The 21,383-nt window shown below is 41.2% G+C and overlaps 1 protein-coding gene across 3 annotated transcripts in view; it reads left to right on the plus strand.

Annotated features, from left to right (window-relative positions):
* ccser1 (coiled-coil serine-rich protein 1) overlaps positions 1–21,383 on the plus strand; it is a 1,437,348-nt gene that overhangs the window by 291,087 nt on the left and 1,124,878 nt on the right. For all 3 annotated transcript variants that reach the window (XM_072256433.1, XM_072256434.1, XM_072256435.1), the window contains exon 4: positions 11,754–11,868. In XM_072256433.1, coding sequence (XP_072112534.1) covers positions 11,754–11,868 — 115 coding nt within the window. The remainder of the gene's footprint in view (positions 1–11,753; positions 11,869–21,383) is intronic.

A 21,383-nucleotide genomic window follows, 5' to 3' on the forward strand; every position in this document is an offset into this window, starting at 1 on the left:
ATCATGATCTAAGACATAATTAAAATGTAGCATTACAGCTGACACATGCGCAGCATGAATTGTGTAACAGGAAATGGTGTTTCACAAGTGATTCACACTGTCTGAAGCAGGACTGTCCAGCTCTGCAAACTGGGCTCCATGTGAAGGGAAAGTCAGATCTGACGCCTTTGTTCTGTGTGTGCTGTAAGATTCTTTGCAAAATTCATACTTAGAGTGTACATGTTGGATTAAATCACAAGCAGTTTATCACTGTCTTTTATTTGTCATTTTGTGGCAGCAGCATGGTGCAAAGATATAAAATGTAATATAAAATAATAAATATAAAGTAAAAAAGGGAAGAGGAATTATGGACTGTCATTGTGATTATGATGGGCATGCTGTCACCATTATTGAGACAGCATGAGGCTGCTTTATAAATCTTTGCCGGGCATTGACATTTGTCAGACCAAGTTAATAGATCCTAGGTGAGATGTCCATCAGTCTTTAATGTGTGGCATTACTGTGAGGGTAGAATAGAAGGTCACCGAAGTGTATTTTATTGCCTCGAAACAGAATTTCAAAAATCTGGTTCCATTGTTTATTGTCCCTGAAGGTAGCAATCGGGGATGTTTCTAAAGTCTGATTAACACAGAGGGTAATCCATTGTTCTGAATTTTCAAATTCCATTATGTATTCTATCCTTGGTTCATTTGCTGTAGTTACTGTATATATTGTGTTAAAACTACCTGTGTGCACTTGTGCAAGCTCAGATGTTCAGAAGCGGTTCACAGCCCTGAAGTCCTCCTTAAATTTCAGTCACAATTATGGTGTGGGAAACTTGCAAATAATTTGCCCACAGCAAGATTCTGATTAAAAACCTGGCATGTTGCATTTTGCCTACCAACACAACAGATCTACAGCAGATGCAAACTCATTGGCTTTGCACTCTGTTTGCAGCACCTAGACACAAGCAAAGTATATATCAGGCAGCAATTTATCAATTACAGCTCAGTGTTCAACACCATCATCCCCTCAATGCTAATCAACCAGTTTCAAAACCTGGGCTTCTGTACTTCCCTCTGCAACTGGAGCCTTGACTTCCTTACTGGGGGACTACAGTCAGCGCAGAATGATAAAAACATCTGCTCTTCACTGCCGTTAGCACAAGTGCACCTCAAGGATGCCTTCCTCGCCCGCTGATCTACTCTCTCTACAGTCGTGACAGTGTGGCTACGTCCAGCTCAAATGTCATCTGTAAATTCACTGAAGACATCACTGTTGGTAGCATCTCAGATGGCGAAGAGGAGGCGTACAGAAGTGAAATAGATCAGCTAGTTGAGTGGTGTTACACAGCAGCTTTGCACTCAAAGCCAGCAGGACCAGAGAATTGATTGTGGACTTTTGGAAGGGGTAGTCAGGAGAGCAAGTACTAGACCTCATCGAGGAATCACAATAAACAAGAAGAGCAGCTTCATTTCCTGGTGTCAACATCTCAAGGTATCTATCCTGGGTCTAACATATTAATTCATGAAAAAGACACGCCAAAGGTTCATTATCAGTTTGGCACCATCCACGAAGGACCCTCACAATCCAGGCCATGCCCTCTTCTCAGAATTTCTTTCCCCCTGCCATCAGAATTTTGATTGGTCCACAAACACCATTATTCCTTTCTTTGCATTATTTGTTTATTTTATAATATTTAATTTCTTATGTCACGTACAGTATTATACCTGTAAAGCAGCAAATTTCATGACATTCTGTATGTCAGTGATAATAAACCTGAATCTGATTCTGTTCTTACAAAGTCAAAGTGATAATGTAATGCAATCCACAAATCATTGACTTTGATCATGGTTTTTAGGAGCTTCTTTTCACAAAAAGCGGTATATCTCCGGAATTCTTTCTTCCATCAAGTTATGGAGGCTGGAACATTGGGATTGTTTAAATAGGAAGTAGATAGAAAGTTCCCAAAATTGAGAGTGAGGGGGGTGGGTGGGGTTGAAATGGATAAGATGAAGCCATGGACAGATCAACCATGATTATACTGAATGTTGGGACATGGTTGAGGGGCCAAGTGGCCTATTCATGCCCTTATAGTCTCTGTTTTTTATTTAAATGGCTACTCATCACATTCTTTTGACTTCATTAGAATCTAACACTGAAGACTAATTTCTCTCTGATTATTAAGTCTTGAAAAATGACTGAAAGAGCAAAAATATGTCATTTCTATAGAAAGTATTTCATTTTTGGAAGGAAAGGCTTGCTCAGTCTACCAGAGAAACAAGCCTTGTGAATACAACCCAGGCGATCATGCAGAACCACCTCCCCTCCAATCGACAAACATAAAACATTCTACAGATGCTGAAAATCAAAAGTAACACACACGAGATGCTGGAGAAACTCAGCAGTTCAGACAGCATCTATGGAGATGAATAAACAGTCGATGTTTCGGGTTGAGACCCTTCATTTGTACTCGCGAACTGTTCTGATATGTGACATAATCAAGGACCCTCACACCCTCGTCATGCTCTCTTCTACCCCTTCTACTGGGGAGAAGATAGAAAAGTTTGAGGGCGTGCATCTAGGAACAATTTCAGAGACACTTCTATCCTGCTGTTATCAAACTCTTGAACAAACTTCTTGTGCATTAAAAGATGAACTCTTGATTTCCCAATCTTTATGTTCTTCACGTTATCTCAATGTAATTATGTATGGATGTCAAGCAAACAAATTTTTTTTTCACTGTGTCTTGACTGAGTTGTGGGGAATTTTTCAGGTAACAGCAGTGCTTTCTTTGAAATGTAACCAGAATACCTTATAAAAATCTCAGGGCTCCTCCAGAATATGACAAGATTGGAAAAAAAAAGTTGGGTCAACATTTCTCAATCTTTCACCTCCTTATCTGTCCCTATGTGAATCATTCTTGGACATAGCTCTCTTGAAGCACAATGGGACATTTACTATGTTAAGAATGATGTGTAAGTACTATATACTGCCATATGGAAATGTTTCAAAAATAGTATTGTCAATCCTTTCAAAATGAGTCTGTCTCTTTGTTTCAATTCTTCTCCATTCTGCATCTCCTCTGAAGAATGTACTGCTTCGTAATCAGTTAAGATGATCTCACTGATGATTCCCCCTGTGAAGAAGTTGCTCATAATTTCTTCTGCAGTGCATATCATCATGATAATAAGATCTCTTATATTGCGCATGATTTCTTATTCATTTCATAAAGGATTTAAAGATCAGATTGGCTCAAGAGATCAATACTTGTTGCAATTGCAAATGTGAAAATGTACTTTGGTTAATCACTGTGTGAAAGCAAAACAGACTGGACGTTGAAAAGAGGTCATGCAGGGTTCCTTTTTACTGGAGGACAGATTCTCCTTAATCTCTCCTTACATCTTCACATGCGAAAATGGCCCATTTCAGTTTCTCACATTATACTTCAATTGTCGATCTGTAGCACTTCATAATTCCCATGTCCTGTTCACCTTACTTTCCTGTCTCTCTTTGTGTCATCAACCTTTGACGCCTTAGTTCAGTCATTTATATGAATTGCAAAAAATTGAGGCCTCCTGACCCCACTTACTACATCTTGTCAACCAGAGAGACCCATTTACATCCACTCTCTGTTTTACTGCATTTAGAGTCATACAACCTGGAAGCTGGCCCTTCGGCCTAACTCACCCATGCTGACTGAGCTAGTCTCGTTTTTATGCATTTGGCCAATTTCCCTCTAAACCTTTTGCTATCCTTGTACCTGTCCAAATGTATCTTTAGCACTGTAGTTGTTCTTGCATCTACCAGCTCGTTGACATACTTGCCAGACTCTGTGCAAAACAGTCTCGTTTTTATGCATTTGGCCAATTTCCCTCTAAACCTTTTGCTATCCTTGTACCTGTCCAAATGTATCTTTAGCACTGTAGTTGTTCTTGCATCTACCAGCTCGTTGACATACTTGCCAGACTCTGTGCAAAACAGTTGCCCTCCAGGCTGTCATTAAATCACTCCACTCAGGTAAAATATACACTCAGTGTACAGTGTACTCAGATAATAATGTACACTTTATTAGGTACATCTGCTCATTAATACAAATATCTAATCAGCTAATCATGTGGCAGCAATTCAATGCATAAAAGCTTGCAGACATGATCAAGAGGTTCAGCTGTTGTTCAGACCAAACATCAGAATGGGGAAGAAATGTGATCAAAGTGATTTTGACCATGGAGTGATTGCTGGTGCCAGACCGGCTGGTTTGAGTATCTCAGAATCTGTTAAACTCTGGCAATTTTCTCGCACAGCAGTCTCTCAAGTTTTCAGAGAATGGTGCAAAAAACACAAAAACAAAAAAAAAAAAATCCAGGGAGTGGCAGTTCTGTGGATGAAGACATTGTTAATGAGAGGTCAGAGGAAACTGGCCAGACTGGTTCAAATTGACTGGAATGCAACAATAACTCAAATAGTCATGCATTACAAAAGAGGTGTGCAGAAGAGCATCTCTGAACACACAACACATTGAACATTGAAGTGGATGGGCTACAGCAGCAGAAGATCATAAACATACACTCAGTGGCCATTTTATCAGGTACAGAGGATACATAATAAAGTGGTAACTGAGTGTATACCTTCTATAGAGTCCTCTACCCCAGACTAAAAAAGCTTGACTGTTCACTTTCTCTGTGCCCCTTGTGGTTTCATATATCTCAATAATGTCGTCCCTCAGCCTTCAATGTTCCAGGGAAAAGACCCACTGCCGATGTAGTCTCTCCTTATAACTCAAGCCTCCTAATCCGTTAACATCATTGTGAATGTTTTCTACACCTTTTCCAATTAAGTGACATCATTCCTATGACTCTACAAACAGAACTGCACACAATACTCGAAGTAGACTCTCACCCCAACATCTTGTTTAGCTACAACATGATGTCTTAACTGTATCTGCAAATGTTCAGAGGAATCCATTTGTATGTGGGACCATCTTTGCAAAGCTTGGTTACAAAGTATCTCTCTCTCCAAATCTAAAGTTCTCTGTTTCATTATGCACATGATGTCTTATTCATTTCATAAAGAATTTAAGGATCAGATTGGTTCAAAATGTCAATACTTATTGCAGTTGCAAATCTGAAAATGTGCTTTGGTTACTCATGGTGCAAGAGCAAAGTAGACTGGACTTTGAAAAGAGGAGGCCATGCAGGTTTCCTCTTAATGGAGTATGGATTCTCCTTAATCTCTCCTTACACCTTCACATGCCAAAACGACCTATTTCACAGTTTCCCACATTATACTTCAGTTGTCAATCTGTAGCACTTCGTAATTCCCATCTCCTATTCACTTTACTTTCTTGTCTGTCTTTGTGCCATCAGCCTTTGATGCCTTGGTTCAGTCATTTATATAAATTGAAACATTTGGTCACTAGATGGCAAAATAGAGCTTTGTACATAGTAGCTTCATGCTGTATTCCACCCCCCCCACCCCCCCAACCCTCATTCAGATTTATTGTGCTTTTGCAGGTGTAAATTCACTTGTTTAAATAGTATAGTGTTTACCTAATATTTTCAGTTCTAAGATGATATATGAAAACTAATCGGTATAAGCACTGGCATCAAATTTGGCTCCATTATCAGCAGGATTTTGCTGTCTTCAGTATATTGGAGATTGACACAACAACAAGTTGGAGAACGGATTTAGACAAGTACATTTCAGTTTGAACATCCCTCAGGCAGGTTGGAACAGACTTTGCCCTTTCTCAAAGTACTCCCAAAACTTTGCAGAGAGTGAGTTAGGAATGCAGGATATAAATTGCATTTTTTTTTGTTTTGCAAGAATGCTGGGTATGTGTGCAATGGAAAAGTGTGTTTAGTTTTATGTTCTGTTAGCTGTAAGCAATTATATTTTAGAGGACCAGAAATTAATTAAGTGTAAATGGGGTATTGTACCTTCATTGTCGTATAATTGAAATACTACATTGCATACTCTGCTGATGCAGAGGTAATTTAAAATTCTCATACTCTACAGTAATTGTGTTAGAAAGATAGATTCATAAGCTAATGTAACAAGGTTTTATTTAGCCTTAAGCTGCAATGGCAAGAGCATATTAGAGAATTTCCTTCAGTTATATGAAGTTGCATATTTTATAACACAGCTTGCGGGATTAATTGCACAGAAAGGAATTCACAGAACATTCCTTGAAAAATGCCCTGCCTGTTAATTTTTTTAAAACTTTTTATTCCATTTAAAGTTGGTTGAATATTTCACTCTATATAATCTGATTTCCAGTCTTGTTAGGAAGAGATGATCATGCCGGTCCGTAGATGTTTCTATTACCCACAGAGATGAAGTGAAGTTTTATATTGAAGGTAAAATGAGAAATCAATTTCACACATTTCTTTTCTCTAAAGCTTGAAGGTGGTGACATAAACATTCCAACATGAGATTCTCTGTCTTAGCAGCGAAGCATCACATATTCCTATATATCAGAGGCAAATGGCATTTATTTTAAGAAGGCTTTGAGAACATCTTTGCTCATTCCCTTTGTCTGCCTAGCAACTTATTGCCTTGACAGAGCTTGAAGTAGAGTACCTGTTTCGAAAGCTTTGTTCCCGGATGGCAATATATTTTGTATGCTGCATATGCTGCCACTATATTTGTATAATCTCTGTACTGTCAATTCATATGTGTACTGTCGCACACTCCTGTAAACTGTTGTATGATCTGTGTACTGCAGTACGGTCTACGTACTGTCATTTCATAAGTGTACTGTCATACAGTTTGTGTACTGTACTATGGTCTGTATACTGTTGTATTGTCAGAACTGCCATACAGTCTGTACTGACATATGGTCTAGATACTGTATTATGGTTTGTGTAATGTCAGATTACAGTATATGCACTGTAATACAGTTTGTGAACTGCTAGGTCATCTGTGCACTGTTGTAGATTCTGTGTACTGTTATAGGGACTCTGGATAGTAATATGATTTGTGTTTCACTATATAATCTATATAATGTTTTATTGTCTGTGCAATGTTGCATAGTCTATACAGTGCCATACAGTCTATGTACTGCCATATGATCTGTACTGTCATACAGTCTGTTTAATGTAGTCCGTACATTGTCATTTAGTTAATGTACTGCTTTTGTGACTGAATGAAGTCACTGGGAGACATTGAAGCTGGAGACATAGAAGTCTTTAATGAGCACAAAGGAACCTCGTACTCGAGACACTCTTGGAAGATCAGCATAAAATACATCAACTCCTGCCTGAGGAGTGACTTGGATCCACTCCAATTTGCCTAATATCACAACAGGTCAACAGTAGGTGCCATTTCATTGGCTTTTCTATCAGCCTTGCGCCATCAAGATGCATAATTCAGTATGCTCCTCATTGAATACAGCTTGGCATTCAATACTATTATCCCCTCAAAACAAATCAATAAACTCCAAGACCTAAACCTCGATATCTCCATGTGCAACTGGATATTCGATTTCCTCACTTGCAGGCCCCAGTCAATTCAGATTGCTAACAACTCCTCCATAGTAACCATTAGCATAAATGCACCACAAGGCTGTGTACTTAGACCCTGCTCTATTCACTTTATACCTGACTGTGAAGCTAAGTGCAACTCCAATGCCATATTTAGGTTTGCTGGTGATACCACTGTTGCTGGCCAAATTGAAGGTGATAACTGATTGACTACAAGTGGAAGAAATCAGCGGTCCATGAGCCAGTCCTCGTTAGGGGTTTGGAAGTAGAGAGGGTCAGTAACTCTAAATTCCTTGGTGTTATATTATCAGAGGATCTGTCCTGGGACTAGCACGCAAGTGACATCACAAAGATGGTATGACAGTGTCTCTACTCTCTTAGAAGTTTATGCAGATTTGGTGCATCATCTATAACCTTGACAAACTTCAAAAGAAGAAAAGTGCAGAGTATCTTGATTGGTTGCATCACAGATTGGTATGGAAATACCAAAGCCCAAGAATGGTAAAGCCTACAAAAAGTAATGGAAAAGCCTTTCCCTGTATTGAGCATGTCTACAAGGAGCACTGCTGGAAGAAAGCAGTATCCGTTATCAAGGACCTCCACCATTCAGGCCTTGCTCTCTTCTTGCTGCAGCCATCAGGAAGGAGGTACAGGAGCTTGGGTCCTACTCTACCATATTCAGGAACAGTTATAACCCTTCACCCATCAGGCTCCTGAACCAACGTGGATAACTTCACTCAGCACTGAGCTGATTCCACAACCTATGGACTTACTTCTAAGGGATCTATAACTCATGTTCTCAGTATTAGTTACTTAATTATTATTATTTTATGTCTTTTTGTATTCGCACAGTGGATCTTATTTTGCACGTTGTCATTGTTTGTGTGCAGTTTTTCATTGATCTTGTTAGATTTCATTTTTTCTACTGTGAATGCCTGCAAGGAAATGAATCTTAGGATAGTGAAATAGACGTACTTTGATAAAAATTTACTTTGATCATTGAGAGAGGTAAGGAAGACAGAAAAATAAAGTTAAATCGAAGTTCTCTTACATTTTCATTTAAATCTCCAATAGTTATGAACATTTGAAAGTTATTAAACTTTATTTTATAAAATGTGGGGTCAGGAAGTTCAAGTCTTTTCAGGGGCAGGTAGATTTAGTTTCCATCACACATGGCCTTGAGGGTAAAATTAAGTTTGGTCCAAGCCCCACTCTGAGGCATTGACACAGGAAAATCAAACTGTGGCAACCAGACCATTCTTAGGGAGTGCTGTAGTGCAGAAGATGCCTCCTTTTACATGTTAAATGAAGACCTGGCCAGATCTTGCAGGAAAATGTATAAGATCAAACTGCGCAGCTCCCAGGAACTGTGAGGGGGTTTTGTGCAGTGTGCTGACCAATACTTATCCCTAAACCATCATTACAAGTGCTGTTTTTTTGCATGCGCTGTGTTCAAATTGCGAAGCACATTTCCTGCTCCAGAAGCAGATCTGAGCAGAGTGTAAGCTGTAAGAGAACTTCTTTGATCATAAAGATCTGCAAGATGAACTGGAAGGGGACCTGAAAAGAACTTCTGATATGCAAATCTTACTTTTATTTGGCAGCCAATAGTTTACATGGGTTCAGTCCATGTAAAGGCAAATTAAGGCATTAAGGTAAAACTTGCCCTATTATTTTGTTATCATACCTAGCAATCTGTTACATGTGTTCACTGATTTTGAAGGAAAGGTGGTTCTTAATAAATCTGCTATTTTGTCTGTTTTTAATCAAAGCTCACGAGCAGAAATAGTCTAATCGAGACCCAACTATGAACAAATGCACATCTCTTTGAAAGTAATTTTATTGGTCCCAGAAATTGGATGGAAATAACTTCATTCATTATCATATTAAAATATAGAATTTGCAATTAAAGGAAAATCCCTGTCCATATCATGCTTCTGATCGTCCCATGTTGGAAAACTTCATGGTTTTCCACTAACAGCACCTCATTAATAGGCCTTGGAAACCAGTGAAATGATTTATTATTGTTACATATCCTGAGTCCCGTGAGAAACTTTGTTTCTCACTCCACTCATACAGATCGTTGCATCACATCGGTCTATTGAAGTAGCATAATGGAAAACAATAACAGAATGTAGAATAAAATGTTATAGATACAGAGACAGTGCAGTGCAGACCAAAAATGATGTGCAAAGCCATAACAAGGTACATTGTGCAGTCAAGAATCCATCGTATCATAATAGAAGATCATTAACTAGCCTTTTAATGCTGGGATAGAAGTTGTCACCCAGCCTGGTGCTTTCTGGCTTTTGTATCTTCTGCCTGATGTGAGGGTGGGGGAAGAAAGAATGCCCACGATGGGTTTTAGCCCTCATCAGTATAGGAGTTGGGCAATACTTTGCAGGTGTGTAAGTTGTTAATGAGACTACAACTGAAGTGCTGTGTACAGGTTTGGTCACTCTGTTGTAGGAAATGTAGAAAATTAATGATGATGTTGCCAGAACCAAAGGGCCACAATTATAGAGACAAGTTGGCCAGGACTGGTCTTTATTTCTTGGAACATTGGAGAATTAAGGGAAACCTTATGGGAATGTTTAAATTTATGAGAGGCATTGATAAAGTGGATGGTAACAGTCTTTTCCCAGGCTAAGGGAGTCTAGCACTAGGGGGCATAGATTTAGGGTTAGGGGAAAGATTTGAAAGGGACCTGAGGTACAGTGTTTACATGCAAAGAGTGGTGAGTATATAGAATGAGCTAACAGAGGAAGTGGTTGAGGCAGGTACAATAATATCATTTATGAAGCACTTGGCTAGGCAGATGTAGAGGCAGACCATATGGCCAAATACTGGAAATTGGGAGTCTCTAGATTGGCACCTGACTGGCATAGACTCAATGAGCCAACGAGACTGTAGCCCTGCTGCTTTGATTTATTACGCTAAAAGCACTGATGTGCTTTTTTGGTCAAGGTGTCTGGGTGCTTGGACTAGGGAAAACTTCTGTTATGTTCACTCCTTGGTGCTAATAACAGGACAGACAAAAGAGAATCGGTTGATGTTGTATACTCGGATTTTCAAAAGGCCTTTGACAAAGCAACACACATGGGGCTGCTTAACAAGCTATGAGCCCATGGTATTACAGGAGAGATTTTAGCATGGATAAAACAGTGGCTGATTGTCAGGAGGAAAAGAGTGTGAATAAAGGGAGCTTTTTCTGGTTGTCTGCTGATGCTAGTGGTGCTCCACAGGGTCTGTGTTGGGATTGATTATTTAAACATTAGATGTCAGTGATTTGGATGATGGAATTGATGGCTTTGTTGCAAAGTTTGTCGACAATATGAATATAGAGGGGCAGGTAGTTTTGAGGAAGTAGTGAGGTTACAGAAGGACTTAGACAGATTAGGAAAAGGGGCATAGAAATGGCAGATAGAATATGATGCCAGGAAGTATATGGTCATGCACTTTGGTAGAAGAAATAAAAGGATTGACTATGCAAAAAAAATGAGGTGCAAAGGGACTTAAGGTTCCTTGTGCAGGATTCCCTAAAACTTAATTTGCAGGTTGAGTCTGTGGTGAGGAAGGCAAATGCAATGTTAGCATTTATTTCAAGAGGATGAGAATATAAAAGCAAGAATATAATGTTGAGACTTGAGAAAGTACTGGTGAAGTCTCACTTGGAGTATAATGAGCAGTTTTGGGCCCCTTATCTTAGAAAGGATAAGCTGAAATTGGAGAGTATTCAAAAGAGGTTCACAAAAATGATTTCAGGATTGAACTGCTTGTCATATGAAGAGTTTTTGGTGGTTCTCAGCCCATGTTCACGGGAATTCAGAAGAATATGGGGTGACGTAATTGAAACCTATTGAATGGTAAAAGGCCTTGATAGAGTGGATGTTTCCTATGGTGGGAGAGCCTAAAACCAGAGCACACAGCCTCAGAATAAAGGAGCAAATTTTTAGAATGGATATGAGGAGGAATTTCTTTTCTTTGCTAGAGAGTGGTGGATCTGTCGAATTCTTTTCCACAGGCAGCCATGGAGGCCAAGTCACATAAACATGTATGTTTAAGTCAGAGGTTGATAGATTCTTGATTGGCCAGGGTATGAAGGGATATGGGGCGAGGGCAGTAGGTTGGGGCTGAGAGGAAAAATGGATCAGCCATGATGAAGTAGTGGAACAGACTTGATGGGACAAATGGCTTAATTCTGCCCCTATAACTTATGGTCTTATAAAGATTTTTTTGCTGAATTATATTTTAATAGCTGTATTTTCCTCCTTCCCTCTTTGGATCCAGGATGTTTTAAACAAACTGGGATCATGTGACTTGGATGAAGATGATCTAATGCTGGATTTGGAGTTCCTGGAAGACCAGCGTCACCAGTGTGAGAATGTTGCTGCCAAACGTTTTGGTAAGTTACGACAGCTTTGGAAGTCCCTTTGCTGGAAGGTAGCATTTCAGGGGTTAATATGTTTGTGTAGATTCCTGGGATTGGAAATTATCTAGAAGAATAAGGGGTGATCTTATTGAAAAATCAAACCCTAAGGAGAACATGGCAAAGGAGATATTAAGATGTTTCCTTGTTTATGACTTCCCAGTAGTGAACTAGAGGATAGATTTATTTAAAACTGAGGAGCACAGGATGGTGAATCTCTGGAATTCTCTGCCATTGTGGCTTGTAGAGGCAAACTCATTGGATGTATTTCCAGGTGAGGTAGAAAATCTATTGAAATATTAGGGAGTTGATGTCCACGAAGAAGAGAAAAAGCCTGGGGCAGATCAGCCAAAATCATACTGAATGTTTCAGCCAGCTTGAGGTGCCAGATAGCCTACTTCTGCTCTTTGTTTCTTGTGTTCCTGTGTCTTCTGAGAGACTGATGGAGACAGATCTTCTCATCATAGTTCAAAGATGACTGGAAAGACACCTAATGTGTCCAAACTTCCCAGAATGGACCAAGGGCTGTTCATTGAATTTGTCTAAATAGTCTTTTGCTTTCAACTAGCCTGGACACATTGGTCTCTTTAAAACACCTAAACTTCTGCAAACCTGTAGTTCTGCAAAACATTTAACATTCTTACTATGCAAGAATTAATGCTTCATTATAATGCAACTCTTGGTATTGTTTTTTCTGTTGTAAACTGTTTGAAATGTGTTAATCCGGTGCTAAGAGAATCACAGTGAACATATTATGAAACTGGAGCCTTGATTTTCTAACATCTACTTCCTGTGCCTGTCGTCTGTCAGTGTGGAATTATTAAATTACCCTTCATAGTTATCAGAATTGCTTTTTAATCAGTTACTTTATAATTACAAATTACCTCGGCAGGTAGAATCTAAAGTCGGGAATTTCAGCACAGTACAATTTCAGTGTTTGTTTAGTTTAGGTCACACAACGTTGCATGGCAACAGAAAGGGACAGAAGGTGTTCCCATTAGGAGGTGGTTTTAGGGCACTGATTTAAATTTTTGAAAAAATGAGAAAAATATAACTTTATTAGAATGTGTTTGATAGGGAACTCACTGCCTGTAAGTACAGTGGAAAACTATTCAGTCGGAGGTTTCGTAGGAGACTGTAGAAATACCATAGGAATGGCAGGATCCCGGGCAATAGCATAACAAGGAGCCAGCACAGAATTGGTTTATTATTGTCACATGGCCGAGCTTTTATTTTGCATGGCATCCAGACAAATTGTGCCATACATAATTACATCAAAAAGGAAGTAGGATGCAGAATACCATGGTGCAGTTTCACGATCCAGGACTCAAGATTCACGTTCCTTTAATGTCATTTCAAGTACACAGATGTATAGGAAAATGAAATAATTATTATTCAGGATCGGATGCAGCACAGAAAACATAATAAGATAAAGAGCATAATAATAATAAAAATAATAAATATCAAAACATAAGATAATTTAGAAACATAGATTGATGGTATGTCCATAAAGTGATGTTAGGCACAGGGGTGTCTGTATATAAGGTGACCCTGACAGGAACTGATCAAGTAATGGTGTTTGGGGGTGTAGACAGTTTGGTTAGTGGGTGGAGTTGTTGATTAGCCTTACTGCTTGGAGAAAGTAACTGTTTTTGAGTCTGGTGGTCCTGGCCTGGATGCTACATAGCTTCCTCCCTGATGGGAGAGGGACAAACAGTTCGTGGCTGGGATCCTTCATGATGTTACTGGCCTTTTTTCCGGCATCTTTCTCTATATATGTCCTTGATGGCAGGTAGGCTGATGCCAGTTTTTGAGCTTTCCTGTCTGTCACAGATCAGTTTCCATACCAGGCAGTGACACAACTTGTTAGGATGCTGTCTACTGAGCATCTGTAGAATGCATAGTCCGGCTCTCTTTGGCCTCTTCAGAAAGCAGGGTATTGGTGAGCTTTCCTGTTTGTGTAGAAAGTGTTCTGAGACCATGAGAGGTTGTGCATGATGTGTACTTCCAGTTACAGAGAAAGTGCAGAGCATGCAGTCAAATAAAGCGCAAGGGCTACAAAGAGGTAAACTGGGAGTTCAAGTGTTCAGCTTTTACTATTTGTAAAGTGCATTCAGGTGTCTGATAACTGCAGAATGGAAGCTGGTGGTCTATGCTCTTATACTTGTCAGACTCGCGTTGCCTAGTGGCATGATCTCGAGGGTGGCACCCCCTGCCCGACCAAGCTTTAGCACTCTTGTTTGGGTGAATGCTGTATGTTGTGTCCCCTGTGTAACAGCAGTACCCCGAAATAACATTCAGTCCACAATGTGCGGTTAAACGATTAAGATTTTATATTTAAGTATGGGGTTAGTAGAGAAACAAAAGAAAAGGAAAACAAATAAAAGGCACCAATAATCTCATAAACACGTCCAGTGCACAAACGTTGGAGCTCACGGATTCCCTTTCGCTGATCCTCCTTCACTCGTCATCGACCCCTGGGCTCCCGCCCCGAGCCTAGGCCCAGCAGATCTGACCACTGTCTCCTCAAGCCAATTCTTCGCTGTTCATCCTCCTCGCACCTTCTCCACCAAGCCTGTGCAAACTAACAGCTCTCACACAGACAGAAAGAATAACATCTATCCCAATTCGTTAGCAAATGAATACAAGTCCTGTTATTACTAATTATAACCCAAACATACTGCTATAGAGAACCACTGTCTCAGCAGCTAACAGTACAGAGAAGCTATTTTATTCACCCTAGCTGTAACATAAAAGACGAAACCCTTACACTCTCCCCCCACCAAATTTAGTCATGTCCTCATGACTTCTAAATAACTCGTCAATCCTTCCTGCAGACACTAGGTACAAAGAGTGACATTGCTCCCCAAACAGTAGACTTTAAGCCCTGTTCCCCAGGTGCTACATAGGCCAACCTATCTGGCAGTTTCCTAATCCTCTGAGACCTCTGTACCCCCTCACCTAAACCCTTCAGGCTCAGACACCACTGGGGATACCTCAGGTCTGCTTGCCAAATCCTCTCTCAATCTCTCACTCATGCCCCCACTACAACTCGGAACGTCCTGTCCCATGTTCCGGCACCCCTGTCTCTCCTTCAGGGTCCTGCAGTAACCCAGGCTGCCCACAGCTAGACACCCCCCCTCACCTGACTCAGTGGGAGAAGGGCCAGGAGTCTCTTCATTCAACACAGGGAAATTAGCGAAAGGCAGCATGTACCACACCTCCTTCTCATCATCCGTCGAATCTGTATTCTTCCCCTTTTCCTCGATTTGTAGCTGCTGGTTGGTTCTCTCCCCAATGGAGCATTTGGCCTGGACTGCTTCTGCAGCCTCTTGAGCCTCCTGTAATCGAGACGACAGCTTCTTGGACTCCTCCAACTCTTGCCACAGTCCTAGCAGTTCTGACTCGTGCTTCTGGCCATCTCAATCTAGGACGCAGTTACTCCATCAGCTTCTTCCACCCCGACCTGAAAAGCAGCAGTTAAAGAGTGTTCAGCCTCCAGTTTAGTGTTCACTGAACTTATCTCCAGCTTTTTCTTCCTAATAACTTCTTCCAAGTCAACTTTCAGTTTTTCCACTTCATTAAACTGTCGATGGGCATCTTCAGGTTCCCTTCAAGCATCTGCTTCCCTCTTGCGAGATCTGTCCACAATTGCTTCACCTCCTCCCCACTCTGGGCTCTCGATTTTCTGTTGGCTTTAGTCAGACAGCTTTCTTTGTCTTCCCCAACTTGCTAGTCTTCCAACTGGTTCTGGATCACTTTCTCTAGTCTCTGCTGGGAATTCTGTCTCTCCGTCTTCACTTCAATCTTGATCCCGTAGAAACAGTCACTCACGAGCTGCATGTGCACCTGGCACGTGTCCAAAGGAAGCTTTAACTCTTTAGTTCTCAGCCGCTCCTGTAACAGCCTCGCTTCATATTCTTCCGAAGCAGATCCAAATACTAGGAGATCATCCAAAGACACCAAAACTCCAAACAATTCCACATCCCCCACCATATTCCTCGTGCTCCGCTGGAAAGTTGCAAGTGCTCCGGATATGCCCTAGCGCACTTTTCAGACTGGAAGAATCCCAGGGGACTTATAACGGCCACAAATCTTATTGAATGTTTTGAAGAGGTTCCTAGGAAAATTGACGAGGGTAAAGCGGTGGATGTTGTCTATATGGACTTCAGTAAGGCCTTTGACAAGTTTCCACATGGAAGGTTAGTTAGGAAGGTTCAATCGTTAGGTATTAATATTGAAATAGTAAAATGGATTCAGCAGTGGCTGGATGGGAGATGCCAGAGAGTAGTGGTGGATAACTGTTTGTCAGGTTGAAAGCTGGTGACTAGTGGTGTGCCTCAGGGATCTGTACTGTGTTCAATGTTGTTTGTCATATACATTAATGATCTGGATGATGGGGTGGTAAATTGGATTAGTAAGTATGCAGATGATATTAAGATAGGTGGCGTTGTGGATAATGAAGTCGGTTTTCAAAGCTTGCAGAGAGATTTAGGCCAGTTAGAAGAGTGGGCTGAAAGATGGCAGATGGAGTTTAATGCTGATAAGTGCGAGGTGCTACATTTTAGTAGGACTAATCAAAATAGGACATACATGGTAAATGGTAGGGTATTGAGGAATGTGGTGGAACAGAGTGATCTAGGAATAATGGTGCATAGTTCCCTGAAGGTGGAATCTCATGTGGATAGGGTGGTGAAGAAAGCTTTTGGTATGCTGGCCTTTATAAATCGGAGCATTGAGTATAGGAGTTGGGATGTAATGTTGAAATTGTACAAGGCATTGGTGAGCCCAAATTTGGAATATTGTGTGCAGTTCTGGTCACTGAATTATAGGAAAGATGTCAACAAAATAGAGAGAGTACAGAGAAGATTTACTAGAATGTTGCCTGGGTTTCAGCACCAAAGTTACAGAGAAAGGTTGAACAAGTTAGGTCTTTATTCTTTGGAGCGTAGAAGGTTGAGGAGAGACTTGATAGAGGTATTTAAAATTATGAGGGGATAGATAGAGTTGATGTGGATAGGCTTTTTCCATTGAGAGTGGGGGAGATTCAAACAAACGGACATGAGCTGAAAGTTAAGGGGCAAAAGTTTAGGGGGAACACGGGGGGGAACTTCTTTACTCAGAGTGGTAGCTGTGTGGAACGAGCCTCCAGTAGAAGTGGTAGAGGCAGGTTTGATTTTGTCACTTAAAAAAAATGGACAGGTATATGGACAGGAAAGGAATGGAAAGTTATGGACTGAGTGCAGGTAGATGGGATTAGGTGAGAGTAAGCGTCCAGCATGGACTAGAAGGGCCGAGATGGCTTGTTTCCATGCTGTAATGGTTATATGGTTATATGGCCATCTTCTCCTTGTCGGCCTCACTCATCGGGAGCTGGCAACATCTACTCCTCAGATCCCGCACATTAAACCACTTTGCATAACTCAGACCGACCAGCGCGTCTTCGATCCGCGGGACCGCATACTGGTCAGGTACAGTGCTCCTGGTCAGGGCCCTATAACCCACACCCACAACTTCTCTCTCACCGAAGTGTCTTCAGTGGTCAACTCCCCCCCCACCCCCCCCCACCCCCCCCCCCCCGTGGTACGTCGGAGCATCCATTAAGAGGGTCTCACCCTCAGATACTTCCCCCGGGCCATACCACCATCGGCTCTCGTTTAAGTTCGGTATCGGCCCAATGCTGCTACACATGTCCTCACAAGCAGCTCGAAACACTGGGTGCACAGACAATGCCCCCAAACAGCTCTCACCCGCCTCCTCCTGCAGGCCCCCATGCACCTCCTCACCAGCGGGGTGTTGATCCCCTCCAGAATCGAAACGCTGCTTGTCTCAACAGTGTCCGGACATATCAGCACTAACGATTCACAAACCTCAGACACCCCCACCTTGGTCTCCGAGAACTCCAGTTTCACTGACCCATAATTGTCTTCTGGATAATCCCCAGAACTGATATTACGAATTTCCCTGTATGGTGTCAAGAGTAAACCGGTTGTAAAACAAACTGTACAGCAACTTGACCTGCACCCCAGTGTCGAGGATGGCTTTAGCATCGCTTCCATCTGTAATGACACACGGGGGTGTGGTCCCTCTGAGCCTTCAGGAATAGGAACATTTCCTTTCGGGAGCTCCTAGGTACATTGCTGGGAATATGTTCCCCCTGAGACTCCAAGCCGTAACCCCACTGGGCCTCCACTAAGTTTCCTGACACCTCTCTGATCAGCTGAACAACTGAAGGGTGGCTGATCCCATTAAATGATCCCCCTGGTACTGCAAGCAATTTAGCTGCCCCCCTAGCCAGAGAAGATACACTGAAAGCTTTCCCCAATCTCCTGACACAGGTATGGAAAGTCCCCCAGGTGCTGTATGTTACTTCCAGTCAAATCAAATGCAATTTCGCCCGCTTTCAGATAACTGGCAGCTGTCACTACAGGGTAATTGAACCTCACAGTTCTAACACCATCATCTTTAACCATACTTAAAATTCGAATTAACAATTTATCCAAGGTACGAATATCCACCCCACTCAGCCCATTACTAACCCCAATCCCACAGAGGCACACATGTCTAACCGCAATCCCACAGAGAGACACCAGCACTGATTTAAACAGGGTGAACACGCAGCACCCTACAAAAATCCATATCCGGGACGAGCAACCCCACATTGTAAGACTCACTTTGCCTAGTGGCATGATCTCGGGGGTGGCGCCCCCTACCCGGCCAAACTTTAGCATTCTTGTTTGGGTGGATGCTGCGTGTTGTGTCCCCTGTGTAACATCAGTACCCCGAAATAACTTACAGTCCACAATGTGTGGTTAAAGGATTAAAATTTTATATTTAAGTATGGGGTTAGTAGAGAAACAAAAGAAAAGGGAAACAAATAACAAACGACAATAATCTCATAAACATGTCCAGCGCACAAACATTGGAGCTCATGGATTCCCTTTCGCTGATCCTCCTCCACTTGTCATCGACCCCTGGGCTCCCGTCCCGAGCCCAGGCCCAGTGGGTCCGGCAACCGTCTCCTCAAGCCACGTCTTCTCTCTTTATCCTCCTCGCGCCTTCTCCCCCAAGCCCACGCAAACTAACAGCTTTTACACAGACAGAAAGAATAACATCTATCCCGATTGGTTAGCAAATGAATACGTCCCGTTATCACTAATTATAACCCAAACATGCTGCTGCAGAGAACATTACCTCATCAGTTAACATTACAGAGAAGCCATTTCATTATACACTACAGAGAAGCCATTTCATTATTAGCCTTAGCAAGTAACATGAACGTCTTTTGTTTCTTCTGCCCTATGGGAAGGGGAGAAGAGAGAATGACTTGCTGAGTTAGAAAGTTCCTTTCTGTGCTGTAATGATTCCAAGGATCTAGAATATTGCCTAAAATAATTAATTCATTAATATTTTCTGGAACATACCCTCTCCTTCAATTGAGGCCACAATGTTGTTGCCTGGAAGAATGCCATTCTATAGCAAAAATTCTCTGTGTAACAGTTGCAGCATTTCTTATGCTCTCTGACTCTAATCTCTGAGTCAAGCCTACATGGGCTGATTGTTTCAGTACTATCACCTCAAACTGCCTCTGCTATGGCTCTCTGTGTTTTATTCCTGAGTTGGAACAGAGATGCAGAGTGAGGGTGTTATTGTGTTATTTGCCCAACTCTTTCCTTCCGGCCCCTCTCCTGAAGCACTGCAGATATCTATGCACAGTCCTCAAAAATCTACTTTTTCTGGTCTGTGCAAGGCCTTGTAAATAAGAAAATCCTCATCGCATAATTTGTTTTAAGCTGTACAACACCTCTGATTTATTGGAAATCAACTTTCAAGTCAAATTATAATTATTAATTATAGAGAGAGACAATGCAGCAAGCACACATTTTAAATGATTTCAAAATAAATCATTGTCTATACTCAACCCTGAAACCCTGGAGGGAGATTGCTGAGTGCAGATTTCAAAATTGTCTTTATTTAATTTTTGATGAATTCTGACAGAAACCGAATAGAATCTATTTGTTGTGACTCACCCAGCATCTTTTGAGTGTGACACGTAGCCTATCTCTGAGAGCTTAAATTGAAATTGGTTCATTGTTGGCATGGAGTGTTGAATCTAATTTGCATATTTCATTTACCTGACCTCAGGTTCCCAGCATTACAGAACTGCAAAGATTAAAAAGCCAATGCAAAAAATCACTATCCCAACTTGCTGACTGTGTAATACCCTGTGGCTAATTTAAACTGGCATGAATCCAAACACATGTATTAGTTTAATGCCCCAATGAAATCAATTAAAAAATAATTACAACATTTGGAATAATTTGAATTTTGTGGAACTGTTCTGGAAGCTGAAAATCTGTCGAGCGCTTAATAGCTACTGAAAATATATGCATTTCCTTTTCCGCTGGATACCAGCAAAGCAAACTGATGGCTGTGCCATTTGACCACTGTCCGAGCTTGATTCATTGGAAAGGGCACAAAGAAAACGCATGCTGAGGTCCATTGTTGTATTTATTCCATCTTGTAAAGTTGATTTGACATCAGGCCCAGTCTTCATTGTTTATTTCTCACTTTTTCACTTGTTGAAGACCACATGTAGCCAAGCAGAAAAACCATAGAGCAAGGAAAGAATGAAAATTGTTGGACTTCTGTTCCATGATAGATCATCTAAATTCTGGTGAACTGTCATGATACAGTCAAATGAAGATTAATCCCATTACAATATTAATATTCTTTTAACCTCTGGTTTTTATAAAGCTCTGGTTAGGCTGTATCTGGAGTATTGTACTCAATTCTGGTTGCCTCATTATAGGAAGGATGTGGAGACTTTGGAGTGGGCACAGAAGTTGTTTACTAGAAGCAGCTTAGATTTGAGGTCATGTGCAATAAGGAGAGGTTGGACAAAATTGGAATGTTTCCTTTGGAGTGGTGGAGGCCGAGAGGAGACCTGACAGAAAACTATGAAATTCTGAGAGGTATAGATGGGGTAGATAGCTGGTATTGTTTCCCCAGGGTCAAAATGCCAAGTACCAGAGGCCATACATTTAAGGTGAGAGGTGCTAAATTCAAAAGGAGATATTTACACAGAGTGGTTGGTGCTTGAAATGCGTTGCCAGAGTTGCTGGTGGAGGCGAATACGATAGAGAAGTTTAAAAGCAATTCAGTAGATGCATGAATGTGCAGAGAATGGACGGTTATGGCAACTATATAGGCAGGAGGGATTAGTTTACACACAAGTTTAATTACTAGTTTAATTAGTTTGCTGCAACATGGTGAACTAAGGAGCTGTTCCTGTACTCTACTGTTTTCTGTTCTATGCTCTAACATCAAAAACTGTTTGAAATTTGTTTGGGAGTTGCCGACGGATGGGAACCAGAGTGCTAGGACAGATAGTGGAGAGGTTATGGAGAAAGCTATTGTTGGTCGAAATACAAGGTCAGAAACAAAAGTTTGACCATGGTGGGAATAATGTTCTGAGCATAATGCAAGGA

This window comes from Mobula birostris, chromosome 4, assembly GCF_030028105.1.
Source record: "Mobula birostris isolate sMobBir1 chromosome 4, sMobBir1.hap1, whole genome shotgun sequence".
Classification (NCBI taxonomy): Eukaryota; Metazoa; Chordata; class Chondrichthyes; order Myliobatiformes; family Myliobatidae; genus Mobula; species Mobula birostris.